This window comes from Lasioglossum baleicum, chromosome 17 (genome assembly GCF_051020765.1).
Source record: "Lasioglossum baleicum chromosome 17, iyLasBale1, whole genome shotgun sequence".
Classification (NCBI taxonomy): domain Eukaryota; kingdom Metazoa; phylum Arthropoda; class Insecta; order Hymenoptera; family Halictidae; genus Lasioglossum; species Lasioglossum baleicum.
Window position 1 is genome coordinate 3,125,161 of NC_134945.1, and position 20,908 is coordinate 3,146,068.

At 34.9% G+C, this 20,908-nt stretch overlaps 1 protein-coding gene across 1 annotated transcript in view; it reads left to right on the top strand.

The window, feature by feature from the left end:
* Dsb (scavenger receptor class B member debris buster) overlaps positions 1 to 20,908 on the top strand; it is a 221,053-nt gene that overhangs the window by 178,746 nt on the left and 21,399 nt on the right. The window contains exons 3-7 of the mRNA XM_076441851.1: positions 14,356 to 14,447; positions 15,547 to 15,707; positions 17,002 to 17,140; positions 17,221 to 17,424; positions 17,762 to 17,906. Coding sequence (XP_076297966.1) covers positions 14,356 to 14,447; positions 15,547 to 15,707; positions 17,002 to 17,140; positions 17,221 to 17,424; positions 17,762 to 17,906 — 741 coding nt within the window. The remainder of the gene's footprint in view (positions 1 to 14,355; positions 14,448 to 15,546; positions 15,708 to 17,001; positions 17,141 to 17,220; positions 17,425 to 17,761; positions 17,907 to 20,908) is intronic.

The following is a 20,908-nucleotide window of genomic DNA, read 5'->3' on the forward strand; positions in this document are numbered from 1 at the left end:
GACTGGCTAAGGTATCCCTGTCGACTTTGTTTTTATTGTCGCAGGGTATCGATTTGAGGATCGATCGCTCGCCGTCACGATTACGTAACAGCTGAGCGACGCATGCGTGACTTGGCAGCGCGTCGTTATTGGCCGACTCGTACCAAGCAGCATACGCGCCCGGGTAGTTTGAATCCGAAACAACATCAATTTCCCAATTTTAACATCAATTTTTAAATTTCAACTTCAATTTTTCAGTTTCAACATCAATTTCTCAATTTATATATCCTTAGCGTCTTAATGACTATTCTCTCCTCAATAACAGAAGTTAACGACTTAGGAATTCACTTCCCCTCTACCCTAGACTTTTCCAACCATTTTTATCACATTGTCAACTCCGCTTCAAGAATGCTCGGTTTCATACTTCGTTTTTCCACAGATTTTCATTCAATCCATACACTTAGGTTGCGATATATTACCCTTGTCTGTCCCCAGTTAGAATATGCTTCAACTATATGGTCTCCGAAAAGCGTTAAATATGAAATTATGCTAGAGAGAGTGCAGCATAAATTCCTCAGGTTTTGTGTATATAAGACAAACAACCCAATGTCATTCTTTGATCATAATTACTCAATAATATTAAACACAGTCAACCTTGAAACATTATCCGATCATAGAACAGTTTCCGACCAGAGCTTTATCTTCAATTTGATTAATAATAATATAGATTGTCCCGCACTCCTGATGCAAATCAATTTCTACGTACCTGAGCGTGTTTTCAGAACGAGAGCAGGATTTCAAACAATGAAATCCAGATCCTCATATGGAATAATGAATCCATTAAATCGCATTATTGCTTGCTCTAACATATTTTACAACAATATCGATTTTTTTAATGGCACGTTACAGGCATTTAAAAAAAAATTGTGCAATACTATTTGTTAATCATACCTGTTTTTGTTTAGTTTCGCGCGGTCCATTTTTATGTAAATTTTAGTTAAGATTTATTGTTAGGTTAAGATTTTAGGTTAAGACTCTTTTTTTTTGTCATGTCTTCTTTTTTTTTATCAGTTATACTGTAAAAACTGTATACATTTGTATAAAAGGACCTCGGTCCGTATATAATAATAATAATAATAATAATAATAATAATAATAATAATAATAATTTCAACTTCAATTTTCCAATTTGAACCTCAATTTTTCGATTTTATCTTCAATTTCAACTTCAAATGCACGTAGAAGGTCCCCTTATTCGGTTTTCCGCTTATAACTCGGAAATTATGCGTCCTGGCGATAAGACTAATCTATACAAAATTAAAGGTGACAAAATGTGCCATAAGATTGACTGCATTCAGTTTTTCGCTATCTGACATAGTTTCCGAGATATCCGCGCTTAAAGTTCACTAATTGTACTGAAGAGTTAGCTATATAGTCAAATAAGGCAAAAATTTATTTTTCACAATTAGTGAACTTTGAGCGCAAATATCTCGGAAACTATGCGAGATAGCGAAAAATTGAATAGAATCAATCTTATGGCACGTTTTGGTCGGCTTTAATTTCGTATAGAATGGTCTTATCGCGCTAGGACAGTTTCCGAGATATAAGCGGAAAATCGAAAAAGGGGACCTTCTACGTGCCCCCTGTACACCGCTCACCAGGAGTAGGGACTTTTAGTCCTTTACTTCCTTTACTTCCTAACTAGTCCAAACAAAGATCCAAAGTTAAAAATTGTGTTCCTTCCATTTCCGTCTACACCCCCCTTACGAGCATTCATTGACTGGACTAATGCAGTGGAAAAAAGATTGGAGACTGGTTTATGCGAAATATCTAAACTTGTGAGGATATTAAGCGATAAAAATGTGTCAACTAATGTACCGCAACGCTATTGTAGCAAATATGAACACGCACCCATTACATCCTGTGATGTAGAACATACTTTTTCAGCTTATAAGTCAATATTAACTGACAAACGGCAACAATTATTAAGTATTACAAACATGGAAATATTACCAACAACTTATTGTAATGCAAATTGTGGTGTCTCCGTATAAATAAATTGTTAATTAAAACAGAACTGATAAATGTCTCTTTGTATTAGTTCTGATCATGTTTTTTTCGTACATATTTGCATATATTTTGTGCACAATTTCATATTTTATTTATGTTGCATATTTGCATGTATTTCGTGCATGAACATCCGCAGTCTAATAATGATCCAACCTATGACACATCATTAAGTGGAATGTCTTTCTAATGAAATATCCTTGACACCATTTGTCAACTGAGTTTTCTAAAATATTTCGAAGATCGATCGGCACGATCTGCCGACATCCGAGGTCATAAAAGCCGGGTATGTATTCAGAAGAAAGCTAACTTAGAGAATCACTTAAAGCATGTATCGGATGACTAAACACGTCATATGTATCTCCGTTCTCAGAATTCTGTCATTCAACCTTGAAGTAAAAGTGAAACTTTCGAAAGATATTTTAAAAAGGGAAACGTTCACAACCGGATTTTTCGTCACGGAGCCACGCACATTTAACAAAAAATCAACTTTGCATCAGAAAATTGGAAAACGGTCACGTATATATTACATGACTTTATTTACAACTTACAACACATTATTGGAGATACAGATATCTTTTAAATGTTAAAATTGCGTACACGTGTTACCTCCACAAGTTAATTCAATTCTTATGTACCTAACTTTTTTCAATTTTTTATTTCTTTAATTTCATTAATGCAAATATTTAAGATAACTAAAAATTAATAATCATATTACTTTTTAAGTAAGTTTAACTTTGCATGAAATTGTATCACATGACATTGGCATCATCGACTATCAAATATGAACCTTACTTCTTATACATTCAGTAATTACTAGACTGCGGATCTTTATGCATTTATGGCTTCTAAAAAGATTCGAAAAATGCTAGAATATAAAATTCCACAGAATTTAATACGATTTCTACTTATTTCGGATCTATAAAGGCTACTACCACTAAAACTAAGATTTTGTTTGTTCCCGCTATCTTGAAATCTGCCTGAAAAAATTAAAAATTGCATAAACATCCAGAGTCTAGTAATTAATAATTTTGCAAGTTAAAGTTTGAATAATATTTTGAATTTTAATAATCACTACATTTTATAATTTTTAATTAAATACGGTAGCTTAATTGTTGATAAATAACTTTAAAATGTTACTAATTGTACTAATGCGTACTAATTCTGGATACTAATATTTACTTACAACATCAATTAATTTTTTTTATAGTATTCTCAAAGTGCAAATTCATAACTAATTACATAGTTATTTAATACATGAATAAAAAAATATATCGTACGTCAGTGATTATGTTTAATGTATCATAGTATCATAATTCATATGCAAGGCAGCGTGCGTTTACATTTTATAACAAACTACAGAATTGCGCAACACAATTGGTTTCGTGTTGTTATAGTAGACGAATTCGTGAAAAAAGATCGAGCTTTTATGAACTTGAATGTTTTAAACAGGGATCATAACTGTTATAACCAAAAAGAAAAAAAGTCATAGTCATAGAGTAACAAGTATTTCATCGAGTAAAGTCGTATTGGTTACAAATAAGGATTATAAGTAACCAAAAATTTTTTCTCTTGTTAGTAAATGTTATCGATGAGAGAGATTCATTTCGATCACTTATAACAGTTATCAATGAGAGAAATTTATTTCGATCGCGCTCATAACAGTTATCGATAAGAGAAGTTCATTTCGTTCGCTCATAACAGTTATTATTAAAGAGTACAACTTTCAAACGGTAGACAATCAATTATTTCATAAATTTTTGATTCGTAAAATTAATTGCTAGAATCAAAATTTAATGTGGCAAACAAAATCAAATTTTGTGTTGTTCTTATATGGTCTGTTGATTTGTCTTGTTGTACGAAACCTTCTCAATGAACTTTACAGGCTTGCTCCTAGTGATCCTTCTCGAGAATTTGTCGAGAAATTTTATGATTGGCTATTTTTCATTTCTCGAGAAATTACAGTGTTTCTCGAGAAATTTAAATCTAGGAAAATTCTTATGAATCACATTTATTTTATAACATATTTTCGGAAATAAACAAATACGTACAGTAAGGAGCATAACTGATTCCACACACTTTAAATCAGAATAACTTTTATATGAATGGACCAAACGACTTCAATTTCTCTGTAAGGCTAGCAGAATTAGTTTAGTAAATGACATGTAATAAATAAGTTTTGAAAAAATTTGGTCGGAATTGTGACAAACAATACTAAAAATTGGTTTTTACAACTTTTTTAGCTGGCCCAATAACGAAAATTTAAAAAATGTCTTTTGTCAACTGGTATAAATTAGATACGCTCTGAAATTTCATTGAAATTGGTTAATTGGTTTACGAATTATAAACGATCAAAAGTTGTAAAAAGGCCGCAAATCTTGAAAAATGGCCATTTTTAACACTTTTGATCGTTTATAAATCACAAACCAATTAACTAATTTCAATGAAATTTTGGGAGCGTATATAATTTATACCAGTTGACCAGACACATCTTTTGAATTTTCGTTATTGGCCCAGCTAAAAAAGTTGTAAAAATCAATTTTTACTATTGTTTTTCATAATTCCGTCCGAATGCATTTTTTCTACATATTTTTTACACATCATTTACTAAACTAATCCTTCTAGCCTTACAGAGAAATTGAAATCGTTTGGTCCATTCATAAAAAAGTTGTTCCGATTTAAAGTGTGTGGAATCAGTTATGCTCCTTACTGTATGTAATACCATCGCATCGGTCAAAATATGCTACATTTTAATGTAGGTATTTAAATACCTCTGTTACTTGTGATTATACGAAACAATGTCAGAGGAGAAATTTGCACTGTTCAATAAGGTGAACATAATGCCAAAATAAACATTTTTTGGAAATCATATTTCGAAATTTCGAGGTCATCGTTATTTTTATTTAAAAGGAGGTCATATAATTATTCTATATTGCTATTCAGAAAAAAAGGCAAATCCAACGATGTGTCATGTTCCATAGTTAAGGTGAATTTCACAATTTTCAAAATTTTCAATTTAAGTGCGCCACGTCATTCTTTTATCCGATCGATCTCAAACTTTGCACAATTTTTTTTCTCACCTAAAGGAATTATACTGGATAGTTGCGTGCATTGTATCACGATAAAAATTTGTCTCCAAGTATAGCTTAGGTCCACCCTAATGTACATATTGGAAAGCAATAAACATTGAGTTAATGTTTTCTGCGCTGTCGATAAATATTATCAACGATATTCCACATATCATAAGTTTTCCAATATTTTGTTATTTCATTAAAAATTCTTAAATAGTCTTATTTCTCATTCCTCGAGAAATGAAAAATGTTGAGAAATCAGGAACACTACTTACTCCATCCGCAAAAGAGTAGACAAATAGTAGAGAAATTAATAAGCAATCAAAATGAATATTCTCATCAATAATTATTATGAACAAGTGAAAAGAAATTCGATCATCGATAACTGTTATGAGTGATCGAAACAGTTTCTCTTTATCAATAACAGTTATCGAGGAGGATCCAATTTTTTGGAAACTAATAACTGTTATTTGTAACCGAGAAGTATAAAAACCGAAATTTTTAATCATTTTGTTCTTCGAATTTTTTTCTTTATATTACATTTATATTACATTTATATTTATATTACTTTATATTACATTATCTTAAATTTCAATAATAATTAACTTTTTATTAATGATTTCTATATCGTAGAAAATTTTAGAATAACTGTTATTTTTGGTCCCTGGTTTTAAAGGAAATACGATTTTAACGCTTATACACGACTACGTATCTTTGTTTGTGAAAGGGTTTGCTCGTCCCCGCTCCAGCGCCATCTGTGTGTGCCGCGCGTTTGAGATCGTGTCGCTCGTTTTGTTCACTTGTCGTCATACGGCTGTGCCGGTACCATGGGCTCGCACTCTTATTGTAATCACATACTTTAGTTCTATAAGCCAGTTGGCTGCATATATGTATACGTGTAATTGTTTAACCAAATATATATTATATTATGTGTGAGAACGCATCATCGATTTACCCCCAACAGTTTGTTACAAGCTAATTACTTTTCCGTTGATAGATATCTCCACTGACGCACTCTGCAGTGAAACGAATTAATATATTCGGACGCTCTAAAACATAATCTTTTTAATATTGTACTGTACAATTTGAACTTTTTTAGGAAGTTGGAGCAGTTAGTTTACTACAGGATGTGAAAAGAAATTTTGTCAGAAATTCCAATAGATCGGGATTGTGGAAAAAATACTAAAAGTTGCATTTTACAACTTTTTTATGTCGGCCTATATTGAAAATTGAAAAAATACGTTTTGTAGACCTGTGTCAATTATATGCACTGTGAAAGTTTCATTGAAATCGGTTGATGCGGCAAAAAACGAAAGGTATTGAAAGAGGTAAGACTCCTTAGATTTATTGCAGTTAGAGGTCGAAAGTTGTGGAAATCTCTACAATTTTTACCGTCTTTGAACGTTTGTAGCTCATTGCAATGTCGACCGATTTTGACGAAATTTTCAGAATATGTTTAATTCACACAGATCTACAACAGAGTTGTGCTAATTTAAATACATTGTAATTGCATTACATAATCCGAACCTTTCAATTCATGTAATTGCTAATTACGCGAATCATCAGTGTAATCGAAATACAATGTAAGTAATTGATATAGAATATAATTAAAATACATAAAATGAAATCAATATGTACAATACAGGGTGTGTCTGTTAAGTTATGTCACCATTTTTTAGGCATTTCCGGTAGTGTAATTAAAAAATGTTTTAGACAAAAGTTTCTCCGGCGAAAGATAAATATAAAAATGCTACATATCTATATCCGAGAAATCTCAAAAATGTTCAGACCTCCGCTGTGTTTACCTGAGATGTTTGACGAATTGTTTCACTGTACAGTTTGTCAGATGATATTCTTTTTTTTCGTTAGCATAGTAATAAATTGTTATTACGTTTAAATTCCTTAACAACGTATTCTCCACCTAATTAGCACAACGAACTCTGAAAAGTTCTAGGTAATAGCTTTTCAAATAAATGTTATATTCTGCCTTCGTGCCGTCCGGTTTCTAGCACAGTATTCTTGAGAAGGAAATCTTCCGGTTTGCCGGTGGGCATTGGCATAGGCATCTCCTGAGGTGTAGAGGGGAGTAAAGGGTACCAGGAACCCCTGGGGTTAGGGTAGCAAGTGACACGATTTTCGGCACTTGGCCTTTGTTCGAGCATTTCGAACCCTTCTCGGGTTACCGTAAAATCGGAACGGTAAGCTATGAACACGCAAAACCGGTCCGGTCGCCGGGCCGGTGAGCTATGAATCGACCCTAATTCAGCTTATAGACCAGGCGTGGGCACGGGTGGAGCCCCTCAAACGCCTGCTTCCCCCACCAAGCTTCCTTTCGGTGGCGTTCCTCGCGGCTTCGATGCACGGGGCCTGCGCACTGCTTGCGACGGTCGAAGCGCGTCTTTCTTTCATAGTAACGACGGATGCTGGTGGAGGACAGTAGGCGCTACGGTGGGGACGGTCTTGCCTCAATTGAGGCAAAAATGCCCACGCCTGTTACAGACAGTATTCCTTCAGTCGTAGTTTAGTTTATCACGATTTGAACTTTTAGTCCAGTCAACGAAAATTTGTAGAGGAAAATGGAAGGAACACAATTTTTAACTTAGGGTCTTTGTTTGGACTAGTGAGAGAGAAGGTAAACATACTAAAAGTCTCTACTTCTAGGAGGTGAGCGGGGTACGGGAGGGGGGCACGTACAAGGTCCCCTTTTTTCGGTTTTTCGCTTATATCTCGAAAACTACGTGTCCTAGCGATAAGACCATTCTATACAAAATTAAAGGTGACTAGTGACAGCACTAATCGTGCTGAAGAGTTAGCTAGTCAAATAAGGTAAAAAACGTGAGCATTAAGGTAAAAAACGTGAAAAATTTCTTTTTCACAATTAGTGAACGTTGGGCGTGGATATCTCGGAAACTATGCGAGATAGCGAAAAACTGAATGGAATCAATCTTACGGCACATTTTGTCAGCTTTAATTTTGTGTGTATAGGATGGTTTTATCGCTAGGACACAAAGTTTCCGAAATATTGTTGGAAAACCGAAAAAGGGGACCTTCTACGTGCCTCCCTGCACCCCGTTCACCTCTTAGGAATAGGGACTTTTAGTATGTTTACCTCCTAACTAGTCCAAACAAAGTCCCAAAGTTAAAAAAATTGTGTTCCTTCCATTTCCCTCTCAACTCGTATAAATGATATACGCTCTGAAAATTTCATTGAAGTCGGTTAAGGGTGAGCGCATACTAGAGGGTCTCGAGAAGGCCGCGGAGCTTTGCTCTCCGTCTACCTGCTAGAGATTTGTTGCCGCATGGACTCCTTGCTCCCTTCCTCCAAGGCCCCTGCCTTCTCGAAACGATCCGCGGCCTTCCCGCGACCATCTAGTATGCGCTCATCTTAAATGGTTTACGAGCTATAAACGATCAAAAGTGGTAAAAATTACAATATTTCAAGATTTTCGGCCTTTTTACCACTTTTGATCGTTCATAGTTCGTAAACCAATTAACCAATTTCAATGAAATTTTCAGAGCGTATATCATTTATTCGAGTTGACCAAACACATCTTTTAAATTTTCGTTATTGGCCCAGCTAAAAAGTAGTAAAAATCAATTTTTACAATTTTTTTCGAAATTCCGAGCAAATGCAGTTTTTCAACATATTTTTTACATATCATTTATTAAACTAATTCTTCTAGCCTTGCAGAGAAATTAAAGTCGTTTGGTCCATTCATAAAAAAGTTATTCTGATTTAAAGTGTGTTGTGTCAGTTATGCTCGTTATCGTACATACATACATATACATACATCTGTTATGTTATAAGTGTTATCTGCCCTGTTTTCCCACTTTAAATTTTAAATGAGAACACAAGGTCAACGTAATTTGCATCGATGGATTCTCATTACGTACTTTCTTCGTATCATCCTACTTTACATGCTACATCAATTCTGAATGAACTCTTTCGAGCGTACCCTGCGTTCTCAATGCTCTCAAATAATTTATACACTTTCTAATTTGAATACGTATACCGGTATAAATTTGAAAATTCATTATTTTTATCACATTCAATATTTTCCGAGGAAATAAAAAATATGTGCTTTTTAATTCGTTACCGTGCAAGAATACGAAAAATTGAATACAGTATTAGCGATAGTTTTTTGGAAATATCTCGAAAACTAAAAGCGACCCCCTATATTGGGAAAGGAAAAAGTTGTTCAAAATGTCAATATCTATAACATATTTAAATTTTATCAAAATCGGAGTAGGCAGACCTTTTCTGTATAATTACCCAGAATATGTTTACATATATCTTAGCTGTATTATATAAATTTTTATTACGATACGTACGTAGTTATGTATGTAGTAATACTTACATGAACTCTTGCGTATACTTAAAATACAAAATGTTCTATCCAGTGGACGACAATCCGTGATATACATAATGCAGGATCTTAATTTTGGTTACTGAAGATAAAATGTAATTTTGTAAATCAAAAAATCAGATCGTTCGGTACAAATATAAAAAAGTTATTCTGTTTTAAAAGGCTACCTATGAATACTTATGGGGCTGACTGTTTATTTGCTCTAACAATCGGTTGAAATCAACTTTTACATCGACGTATTGTGCACCGTAGCACTTTGCAGTTTTTTGTTTCCAAATGTCGTAAAGATAATGCGCTTAATCATATATTATATGATATTTTTTATTACACTATTGCCGATATAAAAATAACTGGTAAAACCGAAGCACTCGGATTTGTCTTATTGTAAAGTACATCTTTTTTTACCAGTGACGTTACAAGATACAATTTGGCGCTTGTTCTCGACTTCCTCAAGCCCATTGTGATGGCAGTTGTAAAAAGCCTTCATCATACGATGTGCGTAATACCAAATTAACTATAAATTACATTCTGTAATGCACAATACTGACAGATCATTCGCCATTAAATCCGCCATATAAGACGGTACATATGATAGTCAGATACACGATTAATGCTGTCAGGATAGTAACACACGATGCCACGCACATTGGTGCATAGGCGGCCAAAAATAAATTTTTTTATGCAGGGTGTCCCGAATTTAAATGGCAAAACTTCAGGAGCGTGTAGGGAACCGAAAAACTAAGCCAAAAAGTCTTTTAGAGATTTGCTCGTTTTTGCTTCGTTTTGAACATTGTTCTGGTGATATTTGGTGCATTGCATCTATGAAAGTTTATTCGGTGCCAATCAATTCAAGAGAGCAATTAAGAAACCGAATCATAGATGCAGTGCATTAAATATCACCAGAACAATGTTTAGCTGCAATTTATCAAGTCAGTGCTAGATGTAATACTTGCATTGCTGCAAGAGGGCAACATTTTGAACAATATCTACATTAAATATATGATAACATAGATAAAATGTAAATAAATAAGTACACAAAAATGAAAACTTGTTTTGTTTCTTTTTTGCGAGTTTCTTCAAAACGAAGCAAGAACGAGCAAATCTCTAAAAGACTTTTTGTCTTAGTTTTTCGGTCACCTACACGCTCCTGAAGTTTTGCCATTTAAATTCGAGACACCCTGTATATTCTTTTATAGATTTTATGTATTGTCAAACAGTTGGGGCACAACGTGCCAAAGTCTGATTTAAAAAAAATTGTTTTACAGAGACATTCGCGTAACAAAAAACCTTTTGTTCTGACCTGGAAATTTTAGACGCCCACGTGGGGCAACAACGCGAGAGATGCCTTCCTTTGCGCACATACGGTATGGTACACGGTTCCTTGGGACACGATATTATTGGACATACGGCTCTTTTGGACACGGTAATATTGAACAGATTGGGTGTTCACTCCAACAAGGATTGCCCACATGGTTAAGACACACAATACGAATTGCGCACATGTAGAATTGCACACCTGATGGATTGCGCACAGAAAGAATTCAAGCTGTTGTTTACTATCGATCTGAATTGCACACAAATAGAATTGGACACATATTTATTGCACAGAGATAGATTTGCGCATATGTGAATCGTGCACAAATAAAATTGTGCACTGTAAAGTGGGTCGGTTTTACTCTGCCTAACCATAACCAATGTCCCCCTCGCTCGCTCTTATAAGAACAAAAATAACCTTAAAAATTACGGTTTGCTACCGCTTCGCTTAAAACTATCGCCTTAGGCCGCTATTAGACTAAGCCACTGGTGGCACAACTTGGTGGCGTCACCGAATTGAACAGTTTTTATGAATCGGTAACAGGTGGTATAGACCAGTCAACGAAAAGTTGTAGAGGGAAATGGAAAGAACACAATTTTTAACTTTGGGTCTTTGTTTGGACTAGTTAGGAAGTAAACATACTAAAAGTCCCCACTCCTAGGAGGTGAGCGGGGTGCGGGCTGGCACGTAGAAGGTCCCCTTTTTCGGTTTTCCGTTTATATCTCGGAAATTATGCGTCCTATCGATAAGACCATTCTATGCAAAATTAAAGGTGACAAAATGTGCCATAAGATTGACTGCATTCAGTTTTTCGCTATGTCGCATAGCTTCCGAGATATCCGCGCTCAAAGTTCACTAATTGTGCTGAAGAGTTAGCTAGGCAAATAGGGCAAAAAACGTGAGGCAAAAAGTTCTTTTTCACAATTAGTGAACTTTGAGTGCGGGTATCTCGGAAACTATGTGAGATAGCGAAAAACTGAATACAACCAATCTAATGGCACGTTTTGTCAGCTTTAATTTTGTTTAGAATGGTCTTATCGCTAGGACGCATAGTTTCCGAGATATAAGCGGAAAACCGAAAAAGGGGACCTTCGACGTACCCCCTGTACACCGCTCACCTCCTAGGAGTAGGGACTTTTAGTATGTTTACTTCCTAACTAGTCCAAACAAAGTCCCAAAGTTAAAAAACGTGGTAAAAATTGTGTTCCTTCCATTTCCCTCTATACCCCCCTTACGAGCATTCATTGACTGGACTAGTACCACCAAGCGTTCATTCCCGCTGTCGATGCAACGCTGTGTCGTGCTATTGTTGTCACAATAGGAAAATGGCATGAAACAAAAGTTTGCTACTCCTTGCTCCATTATTAAAAAAGAGGAGTAGAAGGAATCGGAAAATGCATATACATCCGATGTTATTATCAAGAGAAGACAAAGGATTGTATTATTCCTTGTTTCATGAACTTTGTAATGATCAAATGAAATTTTTTCGGTAGTTTTGTATGACAAAGTCGTCCTGTTACGAGCTCCTTGAATACATAAAAGAAGACATACGTGGTATTGACTTTTGTATTTGTAGCCGACGAAGAATTCGGATTGTCAACGAATGTACTTAGACCTTATGCAGGGAAGTGCCTTGACATTAAGAAACGTGTGTTCAATTACAAACTCTGCCGAACACGTATATAGGCTACATTCAAATCAATGCCCCGGCTGTTGGCGGCGCCACCAAACGTTGCCCGGCCGGTTGCCAATGCCGTACACCAGATCGGCAACAATTTTTGGTGCCTCCACCAGTTACCGTAGTCTAATAGGTTACATTTGTTTCAATGCCCCACGACGCGCTGAGCCAGTAGCCTAGTCTAATAGCGGCCTTATCCTTCTGATGTGTCTGATTCATACTGTGTCCAAAAGATATTTGCGCACTAGGGTGGACCTTAGCTGTACCTGGTGAAATTTTTTTTGCAAGATTTTTTTCACGAACCCCCCTAAAATTGTGCCATTGGGTAAGAAAATAATTCCTGCAAAAGATGAAGTTGATCGGATAAGGGGAAGACATGCTACATTAGGGTGGACCTTAGCTATACCTGGTGAAATTTTTTTTGCCTTTTGTTTTCGAAACCTAATCCTCAATAAATCTTGTTTGTCCAGCAATTCCCTGACCATTCTCATTCCAAGCATGGCTATAATTTGGGTTTACCCGAAGCATCTTTGCGTCACGCTCATTTTTATTTATGAAGGAATACAAAAAATCCTTTAAGAGTCTTTGATGTGGCACTAATCGTTTTGGCAAGGTGCAATATTGAACTAACTGTGTTAATAATATTTTGACCACCTTCGCACACTCTTGGCCGCAGTTTAAATTTAAATATCAACTTTGAGAACTTCCAGGAATGAGTCGCGCGGTGGTTACGGTGTATTTGATGTTTTGGGTGAAATTTTTTAAGGATGTATACATAATAAAGGAAAACATGAAATGCATATATTTTATTAATTGTTTAAATAAAAAACAATGTAATAATAATTTATTTATGCCAAATAAACAAAGTTTTCTTTCACTCATACATAAAGGATTAATAAATCATGATTTTCACATTTTTCTTTCAAATTTAGATATATTCCTAAAAGAATTCATCTGAAACATCAAATACTTCGAAACATCATTCTTGGTGGTTCTGAAAGTTGATATTTAAACATAGTAAATTGCAGCCAAAAGTGGCCGAAGGTGGACGACGCTCATGTACTCTCCTCCTTACCCCTCTTCCACTATTCCATCGCGCACGTGCAACGTGACTACAATACTACTAGCCCGCGAGAGCAGAAATTCAAGGGCTTATATGTATACACCTGCAATGACGGGTGGTACTTGTCAGTATCTGTCAGTATTTTGTCAACGTCCAGTTAATCGTGCGTAAGTTTGGGCCCTAAACTAAACAGCTATATAAAATCTAGTGTGGCTCTGTACTTTTATCTAGGACGGTTGCTGCCAGAGATGATCTTGAACATGTGTTCGTCATCCGTAACATCAATAAGATTTCTGAATTTTAATTATGAAATAATAACGAAATATCACATAGGTCAACAATCCCACATGTAGTCATCTGCGAAATATATCTTATGTTTTCTTACTATTCCCTATTTCTACCGCTCGTGATTTGACATAATAAGTGATAATATAGTGATTATATTAATAATTTTAATATTGATATTTACTTTCCGTGCAACATTATCTGAGGAAATACAAAAAGAATAAAAATAAATATACATACAATGCTTGGTACAAAATCCTTGTCAGAAATCAGCCAATAATGGCTGGACCACTAGACGTAACAGTACCAAGGATTTTCCGACGCAACACAATTTATACGTTACAACTTGTTCTAATCATATATTAATTAAACGACTATTAATTCTCAACTCTTTTTTGCTTAGGACTGTGTGCATTCTAAAAAAATATTTGAGCGAAATATTAAAATTTTCCTCAGACGAATATTTTGATGTGTGTTGCCCTATTCTACAAAATATTTACATTTCATTCGAATTTATTTTCTTTGTTGCAGGAAGAATTTCGGCAATTCTTATAGGTATCCTGACGCTAGTAATTGGTATTATTTTAAGCAGTATACCGTGGGTGGACTACATTATTTTGAAGGTAATATAGTCTTTTATATTCACTTTACTTATAATTCGTTTGTAGATCAGATAAAACCATACTATTAAAATAGATTTCATGCACGGGTATTGACTTGATTGACGTGACTGTCGCACGCCTCCATGACATACGCAACGTACATCTCTGTTGGTCGCGATGCCGCATTTTAGGCGGATTTTTAATTGTTAACAACTAAATGTTCGTCTTATATTATTAAATTTTCTCCCACCCGTAGTCGAACACCTGTATACATAGAAGAAGTTGCTGGTTAGTATTGCTTTGACGGTCAGCCTTCTTACAATTAGACTTCTGCAATCAATGGATTTTGCGCGTGCGATAGAAACTTTTTCGTTATAATTCTACGAGTTTATTTTATATCGTACAGAGTGAATGATTCTTGACGTCATTTGAAGTAATTTTTTCCTTTGCGAAAATGTTCTTCGCGCCTTTATTATGGAGTTATTAACGAAAAACACGGATCAATCACATTGACATTTTGTACATTATTCGAAGTGACAAATAACAAAATTACATGAAAAAATTACACGAATGAAGTGAATGATTCATATGTTGAGTGTAATTATTAGACTGTGGATCTTTATGCAAAATAAAAAATGTTTGCATTGATTGCAAAACACAGGAGCCAAATAACAAATACATTCGTCTTTTAATTATCTTTTTAAGGTGAACCTAACACACTGGCGACCTTTTAAATCTTTTTAATACCTCCACTGTTTTAAATTGTACGTACCATTTTTGTCATAAATCAGCGGTTTCCAACCTGGGAGGCGCTGCCCCCAGGGGAGACACGGAGTATTGCCAGGGGAGGCGCCAAAATTTTTAATAAAAAATTAATGTTCATACCATAATATCTACACATAAATAAACTTCACATCGTAACGTAACAGTACAAACTGGGGTATATAGGGAGGCGCGGAAAGAAAAATTTTTTTTAGAGTGACATAGCAGCATAAAGGTTGGAAACCGCTATCATAAATGCATCAAATCCGCAGTCTAGTAATTATAGTTCACGACAGTATCTCTTGATGGATTAAAATAAATTAAGTAGTACTCATATGAGTGTTCTACTTTTTTGCAGCAATTACGGCTATGGAATGGCTCGCTTTCATTCCAGTATTGGCAAAAGCCCGGTGTGGTACGGTTAACCAAAGTGTACATATTCAACGTAACGAATACTGAAAACTTTTTGCAATTTCACGAGAAACCAAGATTGCAAGAAGTTGGACCATTCGTTTATAGGTATGTTTCGAAACAAAAGAAAATATACATATATGGTGCTGGGTATCCAAATAAGTAGTATTTATATCTAACATTAATTTAATTAGGTATAATTCATTGCAATATGTACATATTAATGTTCTGACACAATCTTTATCTCAAATTCATTTTAGTTTGTTATTACGATACCCCTAATGTTCATCAATTATTACAAGTACAAAATAACATGCGATACTAAAGAGGTCGGTATTTCCTGTTGCAGACAAATCCTGTCTTTATAATACGGTTCTTTCGAACTGTTTAAAGAAATTCCTAGCCACTAATAATATTCTATTCTAATATCACTGTAATATTCTATGCGTTTCATCTTAAAATACGTATGCAATCTCTCAAAGCACAGTAAAGTCGCGATATTTTTCCATCGACACCTGTTGAAACACAGCGTTCTGCACGGAGACATATCGTGCAGAGACATTTTTTTAAATGACTGCGTCTACCACGCCGAGATCGGTGTGAACCACTACTAATCCAATTAGAAAACTGCTTCAGTTTTCATAATTGTCTCATGAGACTTTCACCAACCTATTTCTGGCATTTTTCTGATTAAAATGACACCAAACACGATATAATTTCAACTGTATTTAGTGATTTAATCGACGATGAAAGTTTCGGACGCAAGGATGGACAACGAACATGCGGGCCTTTGAACTAGTGTTGCATAAAGCTCGAGTCTTCGAAGCTCCAGAGCTCAGTCGTAAAGAGTTCTTCTATAGAAACTTAATCTTTAAGACTGAGCTCTGGAGCTTCGAAGACTCGAGCTTTATACAACACTACTTTGAACTGTGCCGGCGACGGCGACTGTCCGCGTCTCTTTCTTTCCCATACGCTGTCCTTCCTTGCGTCCGAAACCTTCATCGTCGATTAAACCACTAAATACAGTTGAAATTATATCGTGTTTAGTGTCATTTTAATCAGAAAAATGCCATAAATAAGTTGGTGAAAGTCCCATAAGCAAATAATGGAAAGTAAAGAAGTTCTGTAATTGGATTAGTAGTGGTTCACACCGATATACCCGAGCCGAAATCAATCAACGCCGCCCTGCGGCGTCGGCCGGCAGTGAAGTGGGTAGGCACTGGATAAATTCTAGGTAGAAGGTCGCAAAAAATATCGCGACTTTATTGTAATTTGTTTGCAATTAGCTATATTTTGATTATTTGAAACTCTGCATACTCACATATACATTGTATAAACCCAGTTGCTGTTACTTATATGTTTGTTGAACTTCTAAAACGTGTATTATTTTTATATTCTACAGAGAAGATATGGAGAAAGTGAATATTGTGTTTCATAATAATGGAACTGTAAGTTATCAACACAAGAAGATATTAAACTTTGTACCAGAATTGTCACAGGATAAGGACATGCAATTAATGGTACCAAATATTCCATTATTAGTAAGTAACCCAAACTACTTAATTCACGAGTCCACATTTCTTTCTTTAATTTAACGTATCGATTGCTTTGTATGTTTCAGACTCTTTCAACGCAGAGTAAAAGTCTACCTCGATTTATTACTCTAGGTTTATCTATGTTTTTAAGTGGGATGCACATGAGTTCGTTTGTTCCTGTAACTGCTCAACAACTTGTTTTCGGATATGATGATCCGTTGGTTAGCATCGCGCATAAATTTTTTCCAAAAACAAGACGGCCTATGAGTCAAATGGGACTTCTTCTTGGAGTAAGTCATAAATGACTCTACAGAATAAGCTCGACTCACTGACAAAAGAAAACGTTGCGCAAGAATAAGTGTCAAAAGATCCAAGATGGAAGAATAGTGCTTTCAATCACTTATTTTATACGATTTTCCAAAACTTTGAAACCATTATAAAAATTTAGAACTACTCAAGTTTTGAAGAGAAAATGTAAACAATTTTAAAAACGGTTAAATTCCACAAAATTAAATTTCTCAGAACAGATAGATAAGATATAATCTCGGAGTATATCATTCATCATACATGCACCAAATCTCTTTTAACTCTAATAATGAACTATAGTAGAACTATCTACAATTACAGAGAAACGGTACGATAAACGAAGTATCTACCATTTTCACAGGCCATACTGATATGAGGGAATTTGGATTGATAAATCGATTAAACGGATTAGATCGTTTACCTTATTGGCCGAATGCTCCATGTAACTCTATTCGAGCTTCAGAAGGTAAATATAAATAGCTTTCATAAGACGTTATAAACATTTATCATTTTTACAAATAATCTATTTCTACTTCAAGCGTTTCTTCTGTACTCAAACATGAATAACTATGGGAAAGTTTGTTAAATAAATATTAAGTTTGATTGATCTTTCGTTCGAATCGCATGTCTCATTTCATTCTTGCAATCTTATTTTCCTTGATCCGCTCGCCATCACTATCACCATCACTTTCTCTATTTTCCTCTTGGTGCCTATTTTGTCTGCCTCTACTCCTCTCTCACTTACAGACTTCTTCTGCTCTGCTTTCTCTTTCTTTCTTGTTCCTTCTTTTCACGATCCCACTGTCTTAGTACTTTACACAACCTGGCTTCCCACTTCCGTTTTATCTTTTCCATTCCTCATTTTCACTACTGCAGCGCTGTGTCTTTCCATCGTCATTTTTCCAATTCATTTCTCTTATTGATCTATAATATTTATTTGTCAACTCCCAATCCACTGCACCGCCCTACAATCATTTAACCAGTCTTTTCACTTTCATTCCACTCATTATTAAATTATCTTGTTTTCTTTCGTTCTCTTCCATTTACCTCCTCGGCACGCAATCACCTTATCTCTTTTATCTTTCTCTTTTCTTCCGATCATACCTCCTCCTTTCCTTCTCTTTTATCACTTTCTAATTCCTCTATCTTCTCTTTTCCAAAAGTATCATAAAGTTTTATAATCTTTTTCTACAGGGTGTTTCGTTTATCTGATAACGGAAATATCTTGTGACGCACAGAAGTTACGAACAAAATTTGTTTACAAAAACTGTTCAGTATGAAGGGTACAATCATATAGTCTAATTTTTTGAGGACTAGAATGGTGGGGAGGGGGGATTTCAAAGTCAAATTAAGTTTTGGCTGTGTTTCCGTTTAGGTCCATCGTCAGAATTGGATGAAATTTAGCAAATAGGTTCTGTTTTGACTAAAATGATAATTGTCAGAAGGATTTTTGGCGACTCGAAAAAAAAATTTTTACCAATTCAATGTCAGTCCCTACCTCTCTCTCTCTTACCGACAAATTTTTTTACTATTTTAATGTCAATATAAAGACTAAGTAGGGGTGGTATTAAGGATGATTCAATCATAGATCACATGTGTGAATTTTTATGGCGCATAGGAAGTCAACAAAGCTGGTGATGATCCATTTTTGTAATTAATTGAAGATATTAAATATATATTCTAAAAATTAATATAAAATGTTTTCAAAATTCTAATAGTTAAAGCAATTAATTGAATATCTGCAATGGGAAGATTATGCGATCAGAAGTAGTTAGGATTAGGCGGCAGGGGGGGTGGAGAGACGAAAATACAGGAGTGGTGTCAGTAAGGTAGGGAGTGACATTGAAATGGTAAAACAATTTCTTTTCGAGTCGCCAAAAATCCTTCTGACAATCATCATTTTAGTCAAAAAAGAAACTATTCCCAAAATTTCATCCAATTCTAAGGTTAGACGTAAACGGAAACTTCGCCCACCTTCATATGTCCTAACCTAATATTGTAGTTAACGAGATATTATCCAAAGAAGAAAGATAATATCTCGTAAACTATTAGCTTTATTACATATTTTATTTAGGTCAACACATTTTTACTCAGAATTCGACAGTCTATCGATTCGTGATGCAGAAAGTAGGTGTTTCCATTTTAAAAAACAAGGTGACCTTGAAATCTCCTCTATGCCTCCACCCACGCAGAAAATGTTTATGTCATCATATGCCCCCCTCTATACCGTGTAACTTTTGTATACAGGGTGGGACAATAACTATGTCCACCTTGAACATATCCGTTATTTGTAATAATATAGAAAAGTGTTACGAACAAAATTTGCACGGTACAGAGGGGGCCGTATTGCGACACAAACATTTTTTGCGTGGATGGAGGCATAGAGGATATTTCAAGGTCACCTTGATTTTTTTAAATAGAATGTCCTATTTGTTATACCATAGATCGTGTATCTATGTATACCGTAGAAAGTGTTGACCTTTATATGTCCTAAACCTAATAGCTAACGAGATATTATCCAAAGAAGAAAGAAAATTGTTTCCATAACACGATCCAACAAATTTCAACTTTTTTTTGTATTTCGATTCCCATAGTGTATGCGATTCTCATAGTGTTTTCGCGCTGATTCCGAATCTGTTCTTAATTTTTCTCCTAGACGTACAGTTATTGAGAAAATTGAGTTTTAAAAAAACACATATTTTTCAACTTTGAACAAATATTGTGATGTTATTATACAAGATATTGAATTGTTCTTTACAGCAAAACAAATCCACGGGATACGGCGCGGCGCACAGTGGGTAAAATCGACGTTCTAGCTGTTCACGCCTATTTCACCATTATTTCAATACATAAAGACCACATTAAATAGGTCGTTGGATTCGTCTTAGCGTCAGCTATATCATTATTGAGTAGAAAATGTATAGTTATAAATACATAATCAAGGTGACCACAATTTTTTATTAAAAAAAAAAATTATTGAATTTTTTTGTTTTGAGATTTGTAGAAAACTGTGCACTGATTACTTTTTGTAGGAAACATTTTTTTGTCACACCACCGGAAATGTCTGAAAACTCATGTGAATAATGAATAATTTGGCCACGATTTCGATCGAACTCACCACTGTGCGCGTGTCACGCGACGCTTTAAACTATCATAACTTCGGGATCCCGGATTAATCCGGATCTAAATTCTGCACGATCTTTTAGAGAAAATCTTGCCGAAAATGTTCCACTTTGTCAGACCATGGGAATCCCCGGGATGACAACTTTATCCCTTGTCAAAGGTGAAAAACTTCGACGATTTTCTTTAGTTGATTAAATATTTTTTTTTATAATAAATTATGAACAATGATGTTTAGTTCCTGGTGCGTTCTTAACATAGATATACATTCTTCATATAAAAAAAAATTGGTCGCTTAATCTTCAGTAGGTTTTCCAGGACATCATTATGAAGAAAAGGAATTTTTTC